Genomic DNA, 24,596 nt, shown 5'->3' with positions numbered 1-24,596 from the left:
CATGATCCCACTCCCCATTGATAATTTAGTATACACGTGGGGAAGCAAAGTGGGGATCAATAACCTGTGCTCTTTCCTCCCTCTTTTGATATTTAGAGTAAATATGCTGATGCATCTACTAAGTTACAGCAAGGTGAAGCCAGCATGCAACAACATTCAGGAGTGGTGCATGTTCAGCCTCTGGCCCACTGCCCTGCATGTTTGACAATAGTAGTGGTATTTCTGAAAATACCCCCCGGGTTGGAAGTGTTTATCTTCAGGAATAAATTAACAGACACCACATCTCCTTTTAGGCACCAATATACAGTTGTGCCCCTTCCAGCCAATCATCTCGTGAGAGGCAACAGAAGAGGGGCTGTTCTGAGAGTTGAGTGTCCAAATGCTGGACGGATGTCACATGTGAAACCTCACAGTGGCTTTTAGTGGTTGTCTGTGTGCAAGCGAATAGCCACAGTCTGCACGCTGTTATCTACCTACATCTGCACAGCCTGGTATTATGACCTTGATAATTACTGCAACGTTATTTAGAAATGGATGCAGAGGATTTTGTCGCTAACTTGCATGAATCTTGCTTATTAAGAGGAATGCAGTGACCGGTGTGCAGCCCCTTAACCTAACATACAATGTGAGGGGCCGGTGTTGAGTTGACGAGCGAGTAAATACGCAAGGTAGTGAATTATCCTATATTCTTAAGTAGGACAACCTCCCCTTGTTTCATGGTGTGTGAATGAAGAGTTTAGTGTTGAAGTGCAGGAATATTGGCATACATGCAGGTGTGTTAGGGGTAGAATGATTGTCTGCAGCTGACTATTCAGAGCCAAAGACTGGTGTGCCATATCAGACCTAAGGCAGACAACTGCAGTCTGCAAATATTGGAAGGTGTCTAATGTATTTATTTGGAAGACCTGCAAACAGAGTTAAACAGCAGGGGTTAATAATGTTCACACTCTGATAGGAGTGAATGGGAACACAAAACGGCGGCTCATTTGAAGTCTCAATGTAAGAGCCCTAGGTAGACATAGGATGCCCCATTATCTGAGCTTGATGGAGCACAAGGGGGCTACAAGTATGGCACAAACACTATAGAGGGACAAACATGCTTTACTAGTTGCTGCAGATTGTGTGCCCCTACGCAGCTTCATAAGACATCTGTATGGAAGTTGTCAAGCACTTGCTGGTGTGGGGCTATCTCAAGTAGTTGGATACAGGAAGCTTAGAGTACAAGTATAGTAGAACCTTTTGAGATAAGCGCACTATAGCAAGTTCTCCAAAAGGAAAAAGAGACTCTGGCTATTTCGCAGCACTGACAATCCAAGTCTGCTCTCCTTGTTGAGCCTAGGAAAATTCTGAGCACTTCTGCTTGTGATGGACTCAAGTTGAGTTGCTTGTTCCTGGATACCCGGATGAAACAAATACCATGGAGGTAATTTCGATCCTTTCAGGCAGCATAGTGAGGCCAGGCCTAAGATCTCATGACAAATGACCTCCTACCACATTTAGAGATCTCTTCCTGCCTCGATTTCTTTGAAAAACGTGCATCCACTTCATTGTTGGATGCACTTTTGCTAACACTCCGTGTTAGCAGGCCACCATGGTATTTGGGTCAATATACATTTTATTTTGCTTTTCGGAAACATACCCCCTCCCCCCCAGAGAGTAAGTTTCTTTCTGAAGGGTTTTCTCTGTACGCATTGGGCCATTATTTATTTTCCTGCCCAGGCTTGTTGTGCCTGGGCATGGAAAATCAATGTTAATGGACTGCCCAAAAAGAAGGGGCTATAGGTAGGAGGGTCTCCTTGCTATTGGAAATCCAGCAGTTAGCCTACCTTTAATGGAGCACAGGGACTGCAAATTATGCTGGCCTGGCTCTCTGCCATTTTATGGTGGAGCTCCTGCTCCGCCAATTTCTAAATTACCTTCAAAATTTTAATTATTCATTGACATCAGCAGCAGGCAAACTGGCCACAGAGTGCCTAGGTTAGCTGTAATATTATCTTGTCTGTCACTCCCATAGCTTGGATAAAACCTTCAAGGTCCCTTCCTGGTGGGGTTCACATTTAAAAACTGTGGCTTGGCCAGAGATGTAAGAGTCACACAAAAAAACACTGATTAGGATAGTTTGCAACCAGTGCATTTTTAGGTCTCGCCTGGCATTGCAGTGCAAAGCGCGGCTCGCTCGGCGAGAGATATTGTGGATTAGGGGTTTTCAGAAGGGGCCTCGAAGACCCGACCCTCGTTTTTATTGGCTTGTTTCACTGTTTATGCTAAACAGTGGCCTTCCATTGGAAATGGGGTATTTTGGTTGCCGCCCTTTGGCCTTTTCGGCCGGCCTATCCGCACTGGCACCTCTGCTTTGCGGCGGTCGCAAAGCACTTTCTTATCTTTAGGAGGCGTGTTATATAAACAGGCCGTGAGATCCAGTCCGGATGGGCCGTTCCAAAAGGAAACGGGGTGGTAACAAACAACACTGTTTGGAGAGCTTGTTTTATTACTCCAGATGGAACCCCAGATCACCCCGCACTGCTTGGCGCGCCAGGTATCCACCAGAAGCAAGTACTGGCAAAGACAAATGTATTACGGGGGGGACTTGTCATGACCCGCATTGTCCTCATCTGAACCTAACCCCTCTCAGTGATCTCTCCACGGCAATCGCAAGCTCGCCGAGGCTGCAGCTGGTTCACGAGTTTCTGAAGCGCTCGGCTCTAGTTATAAGTTAGGTCACCCCTTAATTAACTCGGTAACAGGCCCATCAGTCCTCTTAGAGACAGCCCGGCCTCCAAGTCTGTGCATGTGATTTGAAACTAGCCTTGACAGGCTGTGGAAGTACCCCTCCTTCAGACTGGGCTGGAAGCACAGCTGGGCCCCCCTCATGCCCCCACTGAAGACCCCCTCAGAGTGCTACACCCCCCGGTCTCTGACACTCACCCACCATAGCTTCAACAAGCAGAAGAGCAGCGGGAGGCAGAGCATGTCGGCTGCCTGGGTCGGTTCGCTCACACCATGTCGATCCACGCCTAGATCTCAACCCAATACCACCCCGCTCAAAGTCGCCTGCTCCGAGCACACTGCCCCTGTCCTAAACTGCTAGACAGTTGCTGCCATTTCACCCCTGCATGCCAATGACTCCTGAACCACGCCGAGACCCAACCCACCCCACCACCCCTCCAAGGTCGGCTGTTCCAAGCATAAGCCCCCCATAGAAACCCTCACATCAGCCACTGTCTGTTTACACCACCCACTGCGCTTCCAAGCCCTAGTCTCCATCCTAAAACTTTACTGTACTTGCGTCGCTTCCTTGCATGAGCGCGTGCTGCTCCTTGAGACTGCACCCCTCAGCCAGGCGAACACCGAACCAAGCTGCTGGCCTTTGTCACCCTCTGCCAGCAAAACCCAGATGTGCTAAGTAGGCCTGAACTCCACTTCTTCAAGCAGTGGATTAAAAGATGAGCGGGATTTCGCGGACACACGTTTAGTGGGTGTACTGGCCGCTTTTAAGATCTATATTTAGGGTCAGCGCCGGTGAAGAGAGGCGCAAAGAGGGGAATGGGGACTACAGATTTGGCTAAACATCTTCGAAACTATGACTACCTACCAACTTTTAAAGTTACTGATGTACTGGACCCTCCCAGCACCCTGTCTTTAACTCTTCTAGAACCCTACCTCGGCCCCTACCTTCCGTCTTTCTCGCCTTGCCATCCATGTCTGCATCCTCTCACCCTCTCACAACCTCCGGGTGCCTCTCCACTCGGGTTCACTCGGCAGCCTCTCTCCCCTGCTTGGGCCTCTCTCTATCTGTCTCATCACTGCCTTCTTCTTTCCACTTCTTCCCTCCATTAACCCCCCCTCTCCTGCTTCTCGTTCTCTTTTTTCCCTCCTTGTGTCTCTCGCCCTTTCACTCCTCGTCTTGACTCTCTCCTTGTTTCCTTTTCTGCCCCCTCCCGAGGCCATCTTTCCTTTCTGTTCACCCCATCTCTAGACTAACAGCTCTGCCATGTGGCCTCATCTGCCCCTACCTTTGCCTCTAAGTCCATCATCGCTTTCACACGCTCTCTCGCGTCACTTACGAGTCCCTCACATGTGCCCCTTCTTCATCTTCCTCCTCTGAGCTCCCAAAGTACACTATTTCTCCCCCCTTCCTCCATCCTCTTCCTCCCGCGCCTCTTCCCCTCCAACCCCTTCCAGTTCCCTCCCACTCACTCTGATCTTACACATCTCCTTCGGTCTCCATCTTCTATCCACTCCTTGCCCCACCCCCCGCCCTCCAGTTCAGTCTCTCCTCTCTCTTGCTTCAGATCTCACTTGCATCTTTACTTTCAACTCTCTCTTTATTCCCTCAGCAGTACCACCCCCCTCCCGTGGTCACGCTCTCTACTTCACCTGCTTACCACGCCTCTCTACCCCCTGCTACTTTTTAACATTTCTTTAGAAAATTATAAGTACACTACCAAAAATAATGCAGTGACTATTTATTACCTGTGCCCCCTTACTTCATTAGTTACCTGCCCCATTGAAATAACAAGCTCTGTGGGATCACCGCGGATCCTATGCAATTAACCAGATATTTACGCTGATGAAAGCTTAATTGTCCCAGTAAAATGAGAAATAGCACCTGGAATTAGATACAGAATTACAGATTCTACCAGTAATTCCTAATTTTTTAAGGCTACACCAAATAAGACATGACAATTCTGCCTTCAGGTGTAACTAATACCCCGGCTATAGGTATATTGGTATATTTGCTGATGTGTTGTAAAAGAATATGGAGTTTCGAGAGAGAATGTATTGTAGTACAAATGCAATGTAATAGATTTCGCCATTACAACAAAGTGAGCTATTGCCATTTTCAATTACACCATTTGATTAATGCTACACAAAGGGGAAAAAAAACAATTACATTTTCAATGCCAATAGCTAACAACAATGTCATTGCGAGACCTATTGCCTTGTAAATGCTTGTTAGTAGTTGTTAGCCCCTAAAGTTACCTGCTTACTCTTTCTTGCAGGCCCTGTCGCTGCCCCTAGTGGTGATTGTGCATGGGAACCAGGATAACAATGCGAAAGCTACAATACTGTGGGATAATGCGTTTGCAGAGGTGGTAAGTAACCATTGGTGCGAAACGAAAAGGTGCACAGTGCCACAGGCTGGAAGTAGGGTCTGGTGACAATATCTCACAGCATCTTTATGTCTCCTCATTCAACCATGGATCAGCACCCAGCGTCCCAGGAGTCACAGGGAGAAATCCTATGGATGAACTCGCTAACGAGACAGTGGAGACGAACTAACCTTAATGGCGACCTGTGTTGCTATATGACTTGCGCACATGCATGGCTGTTATGTTATAATGACTGTAATCTACTTGATTGTATAATCACTACAATAAAAATAATTGTAAACATGGATCAGCAGGTCCAGCAGTCAGACCCGAAGTGGACATGGGCGCCTCAAGTCAGTTTCTGTTCAAGTTGAACAACATTACACACCTAGGAAATGAGGATGGTCCATTTCTGATCTTTTTTCTTCTGGTGCTTTGCGGTTATTGAAACCAGCCACACTTTGGTGTTTTACAGAAGTATATCAGTACATTTGCTAATATGACTTGTGCTCTCATTCTATCTCCTGCAGAAATATTGGAAGGAAACACTGCTCAGAGAAATACCAATACTGCATCTTATATTTATGCCCCATTCAGTTTTACTTCCCTGTTCCGAGGTTCACAGGTCGGAATAAGGAATACCTGCAAAATTGCGCGTATCCCTCTTTCTCACCTGCATTACTTGAAACCGTGGCCGACTTTCCCATCTTAATTCATCCAGGTAAAACTTGGGAGGAATTTGTTCTAGGTAAAATCATCCAAGCCAAACGCAGACTCCCCACTGGGCCTTCTGGTGCCCATATTTGGGTCCTAAAATCCTTGGTGCCCCGCCACTGGAAAATCCAGACCACAACATACAGTACTGACTTCTGAGTCCATCTATAAAAGGCCACCTAAGGTGTGCTTGCACCCTAACCAGCCACTGTTCCCAACAGAGGGCACAGATGAAGCTGGACTCAAAACTCCACTACGGATATTGAATTATTTATTTATTGTTTCAGCTTATTCATATAAAACATTATACCAATAAAATCCTAATTCCAATACATTGATATATCAGAAATAAATATACATCAGAAAATTCATATCAGTACCTATGATTGTGCTCCCCCCCCACTAGGCACCAATCCCAGGACACTAAGTCTTCCCCCTTAGGTGTGGTGCAGCGGCCATAGCTGCTGACTCTGGAAGCAGAGGGTCATGGTTGGCTCCCTGGTGCCAGTTTAGCTCAGCATCATGTGACTCTGGGCAATAGCTTACTTAATCTCCCTGATGGGCCCCAGCGCCTTGAAACCCTTAAGGGTGATATGGCTGTGCTTTACAAATAGGAATCATTATTATTATTATTATTTCTTATTTCTCTTCCCCACCTCACTCCTAAACCCTTCTTGTCTGTGGTTGCCTTTAGGAACGACACCCTTTTAAAGTCTCAGAAAGTGTGGCGTGGCCTAAGATGTGCGAGACTTTGAACCTGAGATTTGTTTCGGAGGTGGGCACCAGCCAGAGTCTCCTGCCTGAACATTTCATCTTTTTGGCCCAGAAAGTCTTCAACGACAACAGTTTGAATGCAGAGGATTTCCAGCATCGCAACGTCTCTTGGTCCCAGTTCAATAAGGTGAGCTTATGTCTCCGAGTCAACGTTAAGGTGACATAGGACAGGATGTTGAATTAAGTAGCAGATAGTGGTCTCGCGCAGGTCAAGCTCCTCTCTAGATACAGGAAAGCTACTGTTTCTATATGCCATGCCAATAAAGCATTCATGCCCTCCAGTTGTAATTCTTGCAGTCCATTGATCTAACTTACAAACAAACAGAATTATATGTTTTTTGGGAGCTGTAATACATTTTAAGTTGGGCGATGTGTTACAAGTGGTGTAAAATGTTCAGTATGTTAACAAGTGTACCCGATTCATTATAAAGGGGGAGAACTTACAAAGCGGTCTTCTTGACAAAATATCCACCAGTTCCGCAAAGAAAAACGTTTACTTTTCATAATTAAAAAAGGATATCTAGACCAACCCACTAATATTTATATTGTAAAAAGTACAGCTAACCCCAAAATGATGGGCTCACAAAGTGCAAGTAAATCACTGGGACCGACCTCTATGCATGAAGAGTGTATGCCAGCCCAACATTTGGCAAAGTAAGCCACTGTCCACTGCCTCTTTCCTGTGCCTCTGAGATCAACCTAGAGTTGGATGATAACTATTCATAACTTGTGCCAGAAGAAGTTTATAGATGGTTGAAGGCCTGGAAAAACTGAGCACTGTAGATTAAACGATTGAGGTTGACTCTTATAGTGTTGAAATGAATGCCCTTCGCTCTTGTCTCTTCACAACCCCCTTTTGGCTCAGAACGTTTAGAATTTAATAGTGATAATGTTCTCCCGAAAGAAGTGACAAATATCAACTCATTGAACTTCATTACGATTTCTCCTGGTATCTATTTCCTACCACCACCTCCATCCCCTGGGAGTTTCTAGCAGCTTTGGGTGCAGACTTACCGAGGATTACAATTGAGATCCTAAGATTCTAATGAGAAAATGAAAAATTTGCGGGGAATCTGGATTACGGCGTCAAATTCCATTGGTAAATTTCCATGCTCCCATGGCGTTTCACCTGGACATTTTGACTGCTTTCATCAACACTTAGTTCTGATAGGGGTGGTTGTGGTATCTCCCTCTTTTGTCCCCCGGCGGCTCCGCGTGTAATGGTGCTGCTCGCGGTGACATCACTTAGAATGTCACCGCGACCAGCGTTCCAAGGCGAGCGCCGGGGACACTGAGGCGGTGACAGCGTGAACAATAGGCTGTGGCTGAGGTCGCAGGTGTAATACTTAACTTTAAATAAAGGCTTCTGTCATTACTCGTGACGGCTCCGTCTTTCTATTGAAGCCGTCACCACACTGGCGACGAGGGTGACCTTCTGCGACCTCAACACGCCAAAGGGGAATTGAAGAAAAACAGCTGGAGAAGAGGAAAGAAAGCGGGCGTTGCTGCGTGATTCCGGGAAAAGCAGAAAGTGGAAGAGAGTGTCCCGAGGTCATCGAGCAGTCGGCAGGGGCGAGCCGTGTGAGGCGTGTCGTGAAGGAAACCGCTTTAATCTACGGAGAAAGTAAGGTGACTCCTGCCTGCTGTTAGCGCGTCCCTTCACAGCACACTGTCAGACCCTCTCACGCAGACACTGCCGGCATCGAAATGTGACAGGAGCATTTTAGTAAATGGGCACAAGCTCCGCTCGAGCCTCGAAGTCACTTGCTGAAGAAAAGACTTTTGCCGCGCGCCGCTTCTAAAGCGCATCTGCATATTTCACGTGTGCGTGGGAGCTTAAACGGACAATAGTGCCGCTTCAATGCGTGTCAACCTTCCGCTTTGTTTCTGAGGAGCACACTGGGGCAGCGCGTTAGTGGAGATTAATGTGTTTAGACTCCCTCCACGTCAGGAGCCTGTGTGAAAAACATCAAGGGGGCTGCGAGGAGTGCCTAATAAGAGTGCTGCGGGGAAACGAGGAACAAACTCGGCAAAGGGAGGTTTAAGAGCAGCACCTCAGAGGGCATCTGGGAAGCGCGACGCATGTAGCAGTGTGAAGCCTTGGAGCTCAGCGTTAATAAGCCTTATAAAGACCCCGCCGTGACCTACACAGCGCAGGAGCAGTTTAGGATTGACATTAGGAAGATTGGCTGTACTTTGTTGTGGAACTTTTTGGAGGGCACTAGAAGAGTGAAAACTTTGACTTTGGAAGAATTCTGTACTGGAGGTGTTCACCCAGTTGCCCAGAGGGATGTTGGACTCTTCACCATAGTCTTTGCCAGACCTTTTTTGAGTTTTAAGCAGAGCAGTACGGTGCACCCTTCAGCCCTAATAGCTAGGGTCTCTACCAATATTGCCAGGCGTAAGCTGAGGGTGTCCACCTCTTTGAGTCCCACGAGGGAAGGGCGGTGCAAACGTAAAGAGTCCTGTCTTGTTCTGAAACTGTTGTGGTTTAAAACATGCAAAGTGTAACCCCTCCACCCTTTTTCTTAACAAACCCAGGTGACCCCACCATCTTATGGAAAAAATGGAAGAAAGTTTTCTTAAATTACGCTACTGTGTGTGGGCCTAACTTAGGGTTAGAAAGAAAAGTTGCTTTGTTAGCTTATTATCTGGGTGCAGAAGGGGAGGAAGTCCTAGACCATCTCCCGGATTTAGGTGCGCAGGAAGCAAGGGGACTGAATGAGTTTGAAATTAGCCTTAAGAAGTTAGATTTGCACTACCTCCCTAAGACTAGCACAATTATGGAGAGGTACCACTTTGGTAAGAGAGCGCAGAAGGAAGGAGAGTCTATAGAGGATTTTGTGTCTGAATTGAGAAAATTGGCCGCCACATGCAAGTTTGGGGGAGCGAGTGAGGAGAGAATCAGGGACCAGTTTGTTTTGACCTGCAGGATGGAACGAGTGCGTGAAGAGCTGTGGCTTAAAGATGACCCGCCGTTAAGAGAAGTTCTCATCATAGCCAAGCAGGTAGAGCACATGTTGCAGTGCGTCAAAGAAATTAAGCAAGATGCAGGGGAGAAGAAGATCGATGACAAGGTGAATGTCAGTGAGGTGGTGTCCGAATGCGAGACTGTGTCTGTTGTTAAAGGTCAGAAGGCAGTGGGCAAGGAGCAGAAGGAAAGCAGACCGGGAGGGTCATACAAAGGTACCTGCTACAGGTGTGGGAAACAAGGGCACCTAGCCAACGACAAGGAGTGTCCTGCCCTCAGGTTCACATGTAATAAGTGTGGTAAGAAGGGCCATTTCAGGCAGTTTTGCAAGAGTGGGCAAGGGGCCAGTAGACAGAATAGAGACAGAACGAATGTGGTGAGCGACAAATTTGTTGTGCAAGTACAAGAGTTGAAGACGCCTGGTCCCAGAAACCCCTTGGGTAAAGAAGTTACAGCACAGGTAGATGAGGAACAAGTTGAAAGTCCTAAAGACACCATAAAAGTTGGGAATGTTGAGTTAGATGCATTGTTTGACTCTTGTTCTCGAATAACTATCATTAATGCCAAGGAGTTCTCACGGGTGTCAAAAGGCAAGATAATCTTGAGGAGGTTAGACCTGAGACCAGGAGGATATGCGGGGCGCCCCATCTCCATGAAAGGGTACTTCCTGAGTAAAATTGAGTACAGAAACAGGTCTACGGTCTCAAAAGTATATGTGTCCACTGTAGGGGACAACATTTTGGGGTGGCGTGCACAAAAGGGGTTAGGGGTGTACCTCAATCCCAACAGCAATCCCCAAATCCTGATACAAGAGATACAGGAAGGTGAGGATGACATCACAAGAGAATTTGAAGGGGTATTTAGGGAAAAGCTTGGGTGTTTGAAGAACTACTGCCACAAAATCAAATTGAAGAAGGATGCCAAGCCCGTTGTGGCTAAAGTCAGAAGACTCCCCATAGCCATTCAGGAGGAGGTCAGAACTGAACTGGAGAAACTGTGCAAGGCTGGAGTTATCGAACCTGTGGAGGCGACCGAATGGTTGGCGCCCATCGTGGCAGCGAAGAAAAAGGATGGGTCGGTCCGGCTCTGCATTGATTTGAGGGCACTCAACAAAGAGGTCGTCGTTGACCGATACCCCTTGCCGAACATCACCCAAATGATGAGCATGCTAGAGGGTGCTAAGGTGTTTTCCACCCTCGATCTCACCTCGGCCTATTTCCAGATAAAACTTCACGAGGAGTCTCAAGAACTCACTGCTTTTGTGACACCCATGGGCGCTTACAAGTTCAAAAGGATGCCTTTCGGCCTAGTCTCGGCGGCTGCCGTCTTCCAAAGAATCATGGGCAACATCCTGAAGGGCATCCCTGGCGTCATGTGTTACCAGGATGACGTGCTGGTGTTTGCAAAGAACCAAGTTGAGCATGATCAGAGACTGAGATGTGTGCTGAGGAGGTTTTTGTCCCAGGGTCTTACCGTGAAGAAGAACAAATGCGTTTTTAGCTGTGCCGAATTGGATTTCCTGGGTCACAAGATTACAGCAGAGGGCATACGTCCCAAGATCGAGCTCCAAAACACCATTGTGAATCTGTCACCTCCCAAGAACAAAGACGAGATCAAATCATTCATGGGGATGTTGGAGTTTTATGGAAAGTTCATCAGAAACTTAGCAGGCAGGACTTACGCCATCAGGCTGCTGCTGAAGAAGGAAAGCGAGTTCAAGTGGAGCCAAGAATGCCAGAGCGAATTCGAGGATGTAAAGAGAGCTCTTGCGGAAGCCCCTAGTTTGAAGTCTTACATGCCCGGACGGACAACGATCCTCACCACTGATGCTAGTGCGAAAGGGTTGGGAGCGGTTCTTACCCAGAAAGGTGCGGAAGGAGAAGAAACCGTGGCCTTTGCCTCAAGGTCACTCCAAAAATCTGAGAACAACTACTCAGTCATTGAAAAGGAGGCATTGGCGGCATCCTGGGCAGTAGGCAAGTTCAGAGACTTCCTGTGGGGTACGCAGTTCACCCTCCGAACCGACCACAAACCGTTGGTAGAAGTGTTCAGCAAGAAGGGTTTGGATGCCATCTCCAGTAGGATAAGGCGTTGGGTGGTCAGTCTCCAGGAGTACACATTCAATGTCGAGTATGTTCCAGGAACGCAAAACCTTGCAGCTGACTGTCTGTCCAGGCTTGTCAGTGATGTAGAAGCAAGTGTAATGCGAGACATAACCGATGAAGATGAAGAAGGATTCATGGTTGAGAATGTCTGCACCATCCAGAAGGCGTTGGGTAAAGAAACGTGGAGAAAGGCACAAGAAGAGGACAAGACCATGGAAGAAGTTTGCAGAAGAGTGAGAGATGGATGGAAGCACGGGGACAAGCGTGATGAAGACCTGCGGCCTTTCCAGGCTGTTAAGGACGAGTTGACCATTGTTGACGGATGCCTGTTCAGGGGAACAAGACTCGTACCACCAGCTTCTGTGAGAGACAACCTGGTCGAGATAGCTCACGAAGGGCACTTAGGTATCACCAAGACCAAACAAAGACTCAGGCAGAGCTATTGGTGGCCGAACATGGACCTGATCACGGAAAGGAGAATCAGGGAGTGCATCCCGTGCTGCAATAGCGACAAGGTCCTGAAGCAGCAGACGCCACCCATGGCGTGCAGGCCGCCCCCGTCAGGACCATGGGACGAGTTGGCTTTAGACATCATAGGCCCGATGTCTGGGGAACTACGGACACCTTACATGCTGGTGCTCATGGACTTGTATTCTCGGTGGCCGGAGATAAAACTCGTCAGTGAAGTCACGACTAAGACTGTCATTGGATTCTTACAGGAGGTATTTATCCGAGAGGGGCTCCCCAGCAACATCCTCACTGACAACGGAGTGCAACTGTGCTCAAAGGAGATGGAAGACTTCCTGGAAGAAAGAGGCATCAGACACAAGCGATGCGCATTATACCACCCAGAAACCAATGGCATGGTCGAACGTTTCAACAAAACCATCAAGGAGAGCATCCAGCTGGCCAAAGCCAGTGGCATAAGTTGGAAAGAAGAAATGTGGAGGCGTCTGGAAGCATACAGGTTCACTCCACATCAGACGACGAGCGTCACCCCGTTCGAATTGCTCCGCGCAAGGACACCCAACACCAAGCTCACTCCGGGGTGGATGGAATGGCACAAGGGGTGGTCAGACCGCACAAAAGAAAAGGATATCCTGAGGAGGCAAGAACTAGCCATGAAATCAAGGAAAGAAGGTTACGACCAACGCAAGGCCACTCGGGAGGTTGAGTTCGTAGTAGGCGATAGTATCAAGATCAAAGCTCCCACAGGGAAGGCAAGCTGGTCAGAGTACAGCAGCCCCACGAAAATCACGAAACTTTTCAAGAATGCAGTCAAAACCCAAGAGGGGAAAATATGGAACCTAGGGAGAGTTGTTAAGTACCACCCTCCTATAGAGGTCCAAGAAGATGCTAAGGGGGGGGAGAAGGGTCCTGGGAGGGATAGCGGTTTCACTGTCAGGAGACCGTCAGGTGTTTCTCATCCGGGCCACAGACCCAGCAGGAGAGTGACCAGGCCTCCCAGGCGTTTTGATCAATATGTAATGATGTGATTTATGCCATTCTACCTATGTACGGTTTTAACCCATTTCTGGTTTCTGCATTTTGTTTATCTTATGTTTTCAATTCCCGCAGGGAAGGGGGATGTGTGGTATCTCCCTCTTTTGTCCCCCGGCGGCTCCGCGTGTAATGGTGCTGCTCGCGGTGACATCACTTAGAATGTCACCGCGACCAGCGTTCCAAGGCGAGCGCCGGGGACACTGAGGCGGTGACAGCGTGAACAATAGGCTGTGGCTGAGGTCGCAGGTGTAATACTTAACTTTAAATAAAGGCTTCTGTCATTACTCGTGACGGCTCCGTCTTTCTATTGAAGCCGTCACCACACTGGTCAAACTGCAGTTTAAGAGTCCTATTGGAGAATGAGAATAGACGTGTATCATCACTGCAAGAGTTACAGGTTGTGCACTCCGGTGTTGTGGAAGAATATATAGGTGGAACTTCTGCCATTTTGGAATGTTGACGTCTTGCGGATATTCCGGGACAGACTGATGATGCAGTGGAAAAGCTGCCTGTGGGGCCCTTTCTCTGGAATCACACAGTCCTGCTGTGGTTTAAGGGTAGTGTGCTGGTTTGGCAGGTCTGTTTTGGGTGCTTCATCTGAAATACCTGGGGTTGCTGCAGCACGCATATGAAGTGTAATGGTGGAACCGGCTGGATCCTCAAACTAGAAATGAATGACTGTAATATGGCGGCACTGTTTCTTTACAGAAGCCGATAAGTGTAGCACTCTTGTTCGAGCTTGATGTAGGTCAGGCTATCTCCAAGTGACAGTGTTCTGATCAGTCTGCTTCCCTGATTGCCTCCTCCGGTTCTTCACTGTCACTCATCTCGCTTTCATTTGTTCACTGACAGGAACTGCTCCCCGGGCGCAGCTTCACCTTTTGGCAGTGGTTTGATGGTGTGGTAGAGCTCAGCAAAAAATGCCTGAAAAGCTACTGGTCAGACAAGTAAGTTAAGAACTTCTTACATCTTAGCCTTCAGGTGTATCTGCGCGTTGTAACTATGTTGAGATGTGTAGGACTTTAACATTACCTAACGTGTATTTGTAAAGCCCAGGTTCACCCAGAAAGGTATCTTGGCGGTCAATAACAGATGTTTATTGATTTTGTGTGGTTCAGTATTTGTGGGAATTGCAAAATCTCCTTTATTTTGCCCCCTTACATAATCATAATGCTGGACACTTGTTGGTGGCTAATTAACAATTTCCACTGGGACTAACGTTTTTACTACAGCCAGAGCAGACAGTAAACACTCTCTAATGAAACAAGCAGTGGCTTCTGCAGGGTAAGCTGACCAATCATTTAGCTCTAAAAAAAGGGCACAAAGTCATAGCAAAGTTCTCCTTCTGAAACTCTGAATGATGTTATGCAGTAATGCTTCACCAGCAAATCAGAATTTGACCCCCACAGCTTTTACCTTGATGCTCCTTGGCCCATTTCAGTCATGTTACATACACTGATTGTTAGCTGGCACTGCTTACCAATTGCACAGATAAGTTTCACTCTTTTAAACAGTCAGTCAAAAAAAATCTTTTATTTGTTTTTTTCATAACCGTAAAGTGCAGTGCATATAATAAAATAAATGCTTTTTGTCACTATTAAAATGTTCTCTTTTCAAAAGTTAAAAGGTACATGTCTTTTCCATAAAATAATTTACATTTTCCCTAAATGTCTTACTTACATATTGAATCACTCTTTTCTATTTTCATGATAAATTCATTACTTTGTAGTTCGTAAAAGCGGTCCCTTTGTGTGGCCCGTTGCTATTGTGAACTCTTTTAAAAAGAAGACCGCAATTAGTAAAAAAAAAATCCTGACCAAGTCCTATTCACATTTCTGAGTGTTCCAGAAGAAACGATCAGTCCACGAATTCTAGCTCGGGGTGCATAATGTGGTTGGTGGCACATATGTCAATGTAATGCCTTTAGGACTGTTAATTGGCAAGGAACCTTTAGAGGATTCAGTGGTGTGCTAAACAAGCTCCCTAAACCAAGTAGTCGGGCCTGTGAGAGGGGAGCAATACATATTGACTGTGAAGAATCAAAGGTGTATATTTTTCAGTCTGTAGGCATGCCCATCTTGAAGAAGTAAAAAACATTTGCTAAATGACTGAAGGACACCCTGACTGAGAGCAGAAGTAGATGACAAAATGAAGACAGGAAGTGTCCAATTCATTGTTGAAGTGGGCCAGCTTTGTAAACAAGAGTTATCCTGATAGCTGACTGCCACTTCACACATAGATACTGGATTGTAGAGCTGACACAGTCGACTCGAAAGTGCTGAGTGATGTTTTCTGTTACACTATGAAGTTAACAAATTCTGAATTATCCCACAGGCTCATTATCGGGTTCATCAGCAAACAGTATGTCCACAAACTCCTCTGCTCGCAGCCAGATGGCACCTTCCTTCTCAGGTTTAGTGATTCGGAAATTGGAGGAATCACTATTGCCCACATCTTGAGGAACCAAGAGGGTAAGCTTAAGCCTTGAATACTCACAGGTTGGACTGTGGGAGGGTGGGAGTGATGGATACATAGATGTCTAGGTAACAGGGGGCACCATTTTTCAAAACTCCTAAATGCTGTTTGGAAGGCTCCACAACATGTAAAAAGTGACTCTAAATGTGCCTAAAGTTTTCAGCGATCTCTAGACGTCTGAAAAAAAAGTACGTATTGAGAAACGTCAACCTGCATGCTTATCCAAGTTCTTTAGATTCTAATATAAAGTCCCTGCAAAACAGTCTAATTTATCATCTTAAATTAATTTCATTTCCTCAGGCCATGGCATACTGTGACTAGTAGCTCAATGGGTCACTGTAAGCAGGATCAGATACCGTTCTAACCCTTTCTCATACTTCCTGTCCACTGGCAAAGGAATGTAGTGGCAAGGATTCCCTTTTTATTTTATTATTTTATGCACCTAGCATCTTTGATTCCTGTAGTGACTGGTAGCCATCTCAGCATTCCATTTCACAAACGTGCACCAACCATGTATGACGTGGAATCTTAGCACACTTGGTCGCATCTGGCATGACAGCTTAGTGAACTAATGCATCCAGTTCAGAGAGCTGTGTGTCTAAGGCCACAGGAACACATCTCTGCTTGTTAACTTATTCTTCTGAGAGCTGTAAAATGAACACAGCATCTGTTATTAGCACTTGGAGACAATTTAGTGTGCTACAGACTCGTGGTCCTTAAACATTAATATCTGATGTATGTCAGCTCATTCCTTGTCTTTCTACCCACTCCATGTTAGTGGACAACAGATGTGGCAGTTATGCGGTGCCCTTACCATCAACCCTAACATACACCCACATGTATTCTTGTACATTATTTAAAAGGGACATTGATAGATTTCACTCAGGATCGAGGGTAGTTATCCCTAAGTTAAGCTTCTTCGGCCTGTGTGCTAGGCATTATGCAAGCCTAACAGAATGCTTACAGCTGCGTTTCAACAAAAGAATGACCCTTGATTTTTTCTTTCAATCAGTTTTCAGACTACGAAATCTCACTGGATTATACTTTCCAGCCAAATCTGTCCATGACACAAACCAAATATAATGCACACATGGTAGCATTTGTCGATCCATTGCTAAATCCTTAACTTGGAAACTCCCTTCCAGCTTGGATCAAAGACATCAAAAGCTATCCCACTTTTAGGAAGAAGGTGAATGGTGTCCAGTTTCAACAATCTTGTTCCCACCAAGAAAGCTGATGTGTACCTCACCAACACTCTGTTTTCTCTCGTCCCGCTTTTTCGGGACTTTCCCAATCACACGGCTATCTTGGTTCAATTATGCCCCGAAACTGCTTTCCTTGTTACACGTGGTTTGTCATACATAAAAGCACAAATTAAATGCATTACGAATCAGAAGCATGTCACTGTGGCTACAGTCCCTCCCAAGGAACACAACCTGAGTATATTTATTCATTCTAACTCACTGTACTGAAACTCCGTTGTCCCTGGTTGTGCCTGCTTAGACCTTTCAACCCTCAAGTTGCCTTCTGTTGTCATTCTGGATAACAACATCAATATACTTGCTAGAGCTCCAATGCTACAAGTGGTCGTTAACTAGAAAATGTGGACATGGGCTGATCTTTCTATCCCTAAAACTGTTCAGGGTCGAGGCTTCTCTGCTCGTAGGTTATGGATGTATATTCACAAAAATGCGAGGTGTAGTTGAAGTGACAACATTACTCACCCTTTGAGACCTGATGACAGCACCGGATGGACACCTGGTACCATTATTAACTTCTTGACAGACATCTTGTTTCCTTCTAGGGAATACAGGAAAGGCAGTGAGTGGAAACTGCTGAAAGTAAACAGGGCTCTTACTTCCCTTCTTACATCTCTTCCTACTTCTGTCGCCATGAGCCCGGAGACGAGAAGCAGAGACAGCAGTGGCTGGTGGAGCAAAAAACAGGCCTACACATGTTTAGCCCCATTGGAGGGTGTTCATGACAATCTCTGATTATCTGAAAGCGTAGGAAACAGGACTTGTGAACACCAACACCCACCTCAACCAAGTGATCCTTCCTCGATTTCAAATCTTGGTCCTTTCTTCTTACCACGGACGAGCTCTGCCTTGCAAAGCCATGATAGTTCAGGGTCTCTGAATATCCTCCTTATTGTGTCTCAGTGACAGCAACTATTTTCAAGTTGTCTGGAGTGTTTTGCCTATCTTGGGACCTCTTCTGGCTTCACCGCTGCTCATGTGAGTGGTCTTGCTCTTCCTTGGGGTGTGTGTGTCAACCGAACAAGATTCTCTCCCACCCTCCATCAGCCACATTTTGGTGTGAGGTGGGGAAGGGGCTGTTCAGTGGAGAGCCAGAGCCTGGATGCATTTATCTGGAGAATCTCAGGGCTTGCTACAGCACTTCTGCAGGAAACAACACCAGTCATTCTGGCACACAATGGGAGTTCGACAGGACGGTGCCATCCGCAAGTGAATGCTTTCGGGTTCCCAACACTCCACGATACTAATATCTGAGTCGGCCTCTATTCCCATCTGAGAGAAAACGGATGGGAAACTCCTGTTACCACAGGAAGCTGCCAAGGAGATTGGGGCTGTTCAAAAAAAGGAAGCATCATCCCTAGGTTGTCAAAAAGCAGCCAAGGAACCCAGAGCAACCAAAACACCCAGACATCAGCGAACAGCCAGGACCCTCTTGCACATGGAATCCTAGAAACCCTTAGCCTGCCTCCACACAGACAAGAGAGCATGGTGGAAGTCAGTTGTGATGGGACTTTCGTTTGAAAAAACACAGCGTGGAAGAGCCTTATACCCTCATATGTCCTCCTCATCCAAGTCCTTACAACGTGAGGCATTCAAACGCTAGTATTTTTTTAAATTTCCATAATATAAGTGGGTCCCACCCACCTCTATGCCTGTTTTTTTCCTGTCCAACACGGCGGTCAGAGCGTTGGTGTTTTTCTGGTCCGTAGGAGTTCCTATGACTGCAGTCTTCCTGCTGCTGGGCTCTGGTGCTGTGAGTTTTTTGTTTTTGTTTTTATGACTATGTTTATTTACTGTATAACGTGGACCACACAGGTGTTCCTGTCGGTCACGTTCCTGCTTCGTTGCTGAAGGTACTCTCCGCGAATGTGCATGGCTGGGGAGCTTTCCTCTGTGTTCTGTCTTCGGGTCATTCCGGTGCTGAAGTTTTCAAGCAGCATCTGGCTCCCGCGGCCATGGTCTTTGTTTCTGTGTCTGTGGGGGAGGCAGCAGAGCTGTCCTTTTTGGCGATTCTAAGTCTTGTAATGGTTGAGACTTGGTTGCCTGGAGACAGTATTTAAAGGAAGTTGTTGGGCACTTCCTGGTTTTCTGTAGGTTCCTGTGGGGTGTTTGTTCTTTCTAGCTTCTGCCATGGGGGATGAAGCTTCCTGTCCAGTGCCTGCGAAATCTCTGTCCAGTAGGAATAATGTACAGGACCTGCAGGAGCATGACCTGTTGCAGATTTCCAGGTCCGATTTGCAGGAATTAATTAATTCTGCTGTGCAGGATGCACTGGTTGAACCCTCTGCAAATAAATCTAAGGTGTAGGAGGATGAGGACATGGACAATTCCTCTAAAGGGAAGTATATCCAGGGAAAGGTTTTTTCATACATGTTGGTCCATATTCGTGAGGTGCTTGGGTTTGATCCTAAGTCGTTGGCTGATGATGGTTTTTACTCCCAGTATAGTACCTCGGTGGTGGATGACCTGCCCTTTCATGATGTCATTAAGGACATTCTGGTTAAGGAATGGCTTGAGGTCGACAAACAGGGGATTTCTCGGTTTTTGGGAAAAGGCTATCGCCTGGCGGAGTTTGGTTTCCAGTTTTGCAACGTGAATCTTTTCAGGATTCACTATGCTGTGCATTATTCCGCCATCTAGTGGTTGGATCTGGAATTGTAGTATTTCTTCTTTTTTTTTCTTTTTTCGTGGCCGGTGGGCGTCGACATACCACCATTTAGTGTCCTTCTGTGACATCGATATGCTTCCTCTGGAAGCTCCTACCTTTGATCGCAATCTTCAGATTCTTTTTTACGCCGTTGGGTCTGGATCGATATGGAAGAAGCTTCAAATATTTGGAGAGAAGAATCGACGAAAAATAACGAAAACACCAAGAAAAGAACTTTATCGACGTACCGGACTTCGAGTCGGTGAACCGGGACACAGCGAAGAGAAAAAAAACCAAAGCTTTGACGTCCTACGGAGAATGTGCAGACAGGGCGCTCTCTGTTGGCGGTAATAGACAAGACACCATTCAAGTTCTGCAACAATTGTCACCACAAGTACGCAAAGAAGGATCAGCGTCCGGTCTGTAACCTTTGCCTGCCGCTGGACCACTGAAGCGAAGATTGCGACGCATGCTCGACGTTCACCCCGAAGACTTTAAGGGTGAGAGAGAGAGACGCAAAGAAGAGTAAATTACAAGATGTAGGGTCAAGGATCAACTCAGTCGCTTCGAGACCTGGGCATCTCCAGCGAAGAAGAGGACCACTTTGCCGAAGGGCCTGAAAGTGAGCAAGGGACCCCCAAACAGTCAGCCGACCCACAAAAGAGTGACTCCAAGTCCTCGAAAGTCCTCGAAAGGAGCCTTGGCATTGAAACATTGGACGACTGCAAGTGTGTCCAAAGACAGACAATCCGTCGGTTCTTTTGACAAGGACTCCGAGGTGGTGAAAACCCTAGAAAAGAAAAAGTTGTCGAAGAGCACTCACGAAAAGGACTCTTCGACGTCGAAAAAAGAAAGAGTTAAACAAGCTTCGACTTCGACAACCTCCAAAAGAAAGGCAGAAAATCTCGATGCGGAAACAAGCGTCGGAGGTGGGAAAGAAAAGGCTCGAAGCCAAAATGACGAGTATCTTGCAACGCCACCACGAGACAAAGAGAGTAAGAGAATGTATCTCACGAGAAGACAGGTGGAACAAAGTGTGGAAATTCAGTGGGCCATCGCAAATTCAAATGGATAATCAATAGACATGCATATCAACACTGGGAGGAAGTAGGTGAACTACTAAAACATCTGCCAGAGCAATTCCAAAAAAGGGCAAGCCACTTAGGGGAAGAAGGGAAGAACATGGCGAACACATGTTTAAAATCAGCCCTAGATGCAGCAGAAACATCTAGCAGACAGATGATGACTGGGGTCACTGAAAGAAGGCACGCCTAGCTAAGAATTTCAGGTTTCAAACCAAAAGTACAAAATAACATATTAAACACTCCATTTAATGGTGAACAACAGTTGTGGGTGAGAAATGTAATCAATTAAAGAAAGAGAATGAGACTGCAAAGTCCATGGGGGCACTACAATTCAGAGGGATTGGTGTCACTACAACGCATGCTTTTACATCGCATGCCTTTACAACGCGGTTTTTACCACGCAGTCCATTACAACGCATAATGCTTTTAGGCGCTGGATAGTGAATTATTTAATTTACTATTCCAACTCCAGTCCCCGTGGATAGCAGGGAAGGTGTTGGATAGTAAATTAAATATATTCCCTATCCTAGAGCGCCCCCCCGCGCAATGCGTTGTAATGGTATGCGTTGTAATGGTTGCGATGTAATGGTAGTGCGTTGTAAAAAATGCGTTGTAAGTGATGTTCCCCATTCAGAGGCATGTGTAGGGGAGCACCATTACGGAGACCAGCAGGCAGAGGTAACCACCACCCGGTAGCCTCACACCAAACTTTTCAGCAAGGTTACCAAGCAGGAAGCCAGGGCAAGCAACAGGGCCAACAACAACAAGGTTAGCAATACCAACATGGAAGACAATCCTTTCAAGGGCGCCCTCGAGGAAGAGGCCAAACGCAAAGAGGGGGATAGCAACCATTCACTGCAAGGCCTATGTACACTCAAACAAAATCTCAGAGAGTGCAACATCAAACTAACATAACAAAAGAACATGTCCCAAAGAACAAACAATTCCTCCAACATATAACACGAGTGGGAGGCAGGAAAAGAAACTTCTTCCAGGAGTGGAAGAAATTACATGCGGCAAATGGATATTAAACATAATAGAATACGGATACTGCATAGAACTTGCAAAACAACATCCAAGGAAAAGACCAAACAACAAGGTTTAATCAGCAGAAGAACTATCTCATTTGCTCGAAAAAGCACAAGAGCTTCTGAACAAAAATGCCATGGAGAAGGTACCATACAAGGAAAGGAACAAAGGCGTGTATTCCACTTACTTCCTCATACCAAAGGTGGATGGAACCTTACGACCTATACTAGACTTAAGGTTCCTAAACAAATTCATAAAGACTCAACAATTCAAAATGACAACCTTACAAGAAGTAATACCTCAGATACAGGAAGGAGACTACATGGCAACTGTAGAATTAAAGGATGCTTACTTGCACATCCCCATGAACAGCAGACACAAAGGGATGTATGACGTTACCACGCATGCTGTTACAACGCCAGTTTTACAACGCAAACCTTTACAACGCATAGTGCTTTGGGGTGCTGGATAGTGAATAGTTTAATTTACTATTCCAACTCCAGTCCCCGTGGACACTAGGGAAGGTGTTGGATAGTAAATTAAATCTATTCCCTATCCTAGAGCGCCCCCCAGCGCAATGCGTTGTAATGGTTTTCGTTGTAAAACCTGCGTTGTAATAGCACTGCGTTGTAAAAGTTTCGTTGTAAAGGATGTTTCCCGACACAAAGGCCTTCTGAGATTTGTGATCAATAAAACACACTACCAATTCACGGTGCTAGCATTTGGACTGAAATCAGCACCAAGAGTCTTCACAAACTGCCTAGCAGCAGCAGTAGCTTCCCATCTAAGAAGGCAAGGGATTCATGTTTATCCATACCTAGATGACTGGTTAGTAGGAGCAAGCTCATACAATCTTTGCAAAAAACACATACAGAAAGCTATAGAGACATTGGTCCAACTCGGTTTCTCAATACACTGGGAAAATCATCAATAGAACCAGAACAAGTAAAGATATTCTTAGGGGCAGAAATCAACACAATACTAGGAAAGGTATTTCCAAGCACGAAGAGAACATTGGCAATACTGAAGGAGACACATCTATACTACAGGGGGCAAGCTCTTACATTGAGGACAGTGGGCAAACTGCTAGGGATGATAGCGTCATGCATTCATCTAGTCCCAAACATTCAGCTACACATGAGACCATTCCAAGAATGGATTCAACAGCAATGGTCACAGGCAACAGGGATTTGGGAGGATCTAGTGGTTGTCACGCAAACAGTTCATCAAGAGATGGCACGGTGAAGCAGAAAGAACATAGCACAGGGGAGACTTCTCACACAATCAACTCCAACAGTAACCATTGTAACAGATGCTTCTTAGCTAGGGTGGGGAGCGCACATGAACAACCTCAAAGTAAGGGGAGTGTGGACACAACAGGATGCAATAAAACACATCAATTTTCTGAAGTTAAAGACAGTGTTCCTAGCCTTAAAAGCCTTTCAGAAACAGCTTTACGGAAAGAGGGTGTTAATCCAAACGGACAATACAACTACCATGTTTTACATCAACAAACAAGGAAGAACACAATCGATAACACTATCAACCTTGGCCCAAGAACTATGGAGATGGGCAATTCCAAGGAAAATACACTTACTAGCAATACATCTTCCAGGGAAGAACAATATAAAAGCAGACAGGCTGAGCAGGCGAGCATCAGCATCCCACAAATGGGAAATGAATCAATCATAAAGATATTCAGAAAATGAGGAACTCCACAAATCAACCTTTTTGCAACACCGCAAAATGCCAACACTTCGCATCCAGGCAACTGCGCAAACAGTTCCTAGGGAATGCGCTATATATAGACTGGTCAGGGACATTTGCTTACGCTTTCCGCCCGATACCACTGCTACACAGGGTACTCAACAAGTGCAAGATCTGCCACATGACATTAATAAACATAGCACCTCAGTGGGCCAGACAAACCTGGTTCTCACAGATAATGGAGATGACTCAAGGGGCAATGCACAAATTCCCCAACAGAAAGGACCTCTTAACAATGCAGACTGGAAAGGTGCTACAACCGGAGAGCCTAAGCCTGGCAGCATGGCTCCTAAGGGCTTAGAATTTGCACACCTCAAACTACCAGAGAGCACAATGGCAGTACTCAGAGAAGCGAGAAGACCTACAACAAGGAAGTGTTACACAGCCAAATGGAATCGATTCTTTCAATGGTGCCTTACAGAAAAACCTTCAAGAAGGATCACAAGAGAATCAACAGTACTAAAATACTTAACATATTTACTACAGAATAAACTAAGCCACACATCTTTAAGGGTACACTTAGCAGCAATCGTAGCGTACACAAGGGGAGAAACAGGATAGAGTTTTTTCACATCCCATGTGGTCAAAAGATTCCGAGAAGGAGCAAAAATAATAGCACCTCCAAGAAAGATGCCACCACCGGCATGGAATCTCAATGTAGTGCTAGCTCAAATGATGAAGGCACCATTCGAACCAATCCACAGAGCAACACTACAAATGCTCACACTAAAGACGATGTTTTTAGTTGCAATTAGATCACTACGTAGAGTAAGTGAATTACAAGCTCTAACAGTGCAAGAGCCCTACTTCAAAATACATAATAACAGAATCATCATGAGAACTGATCCACAATTTATGCCAAAGGTGATATCAAAGATCCACGTAAACCAAACAATACAAATACCACGTTTTTTCCAAAAAACCAAAGACACAAACAGAAAGGGCATTACACACCCTGGACGCCAGAAGGGCAGTCATATACTATATAGAAAGAACCAAGGAATACAGGAAAACAAAACAATTCTTTGTATCATTTGCCAATAGTTTTCTTAGACGGCCAGTCACAAAGAATGCCATTGCAACTTGGATTGCACAAACCATACAATTCTGCCACAAACACACAAGTCAGACATTACAAGGAGCACTGCACGCTCACTCAACAAGAAAGAAAGGA

At 45.9% G+C, this 24,596-nt stretch overlaps 1 protein-coding gene across 8 annotated transcripts in view; it reads left to right on the top strand.

Moving 5' to 3' along the window:
* The window catches only part of STAT6 (signal transducer and activator of transcription 6), a 725,020-nt gene that overhangs the window by 530,670 nt on the left and 169,754 nt on the right, over positions 1 to 24,596 (top strand). For all 8 annotated transcript variants that reach the window (XM_086959999.1, XM_086960023.1, XM_086960016.1 and 5 more), the window contains 4 exons: positions 5,004 to 5,096; positions 6,502 to 6,708; positions 14,013 to 14,107; positions 15,495 to 15,631. In XM_086959999.1, coding sequence (XP_086816125.1) covers positions 5,004 to 5,096; positions 6,502 to 6,708; positions 14,013 to 14,107; positions 15,495 to 15,631 — 532 coding nt within the window. The remainder of the gene's footprint in view (positions 1 to 5,003; positions 5,097 to 6,501; positions 6,709 to 14,012; positions 14,108 to 15,494; positions 15,632 to 24,596) is intronic.

Source organism: Lissotriton vulgaris, chromosome 1_1, assembly GCF_964263255.1.
Source record: "Lissotriton vulgaris chromosome 1_1, aLisVul1.2, whole genome shotgun sequence".
NCBI classification, from domain to species: Eukaryota; Metazoa; Chordata; class Amphibia; order Caudata; family Salamandridae; genus Lissotriton; species Lissotriton vulgaris.
Note: the sequence above shows the minus strand (reverse complement) of the source record. Positions and strands in the feature narration are given on the sequence as shown.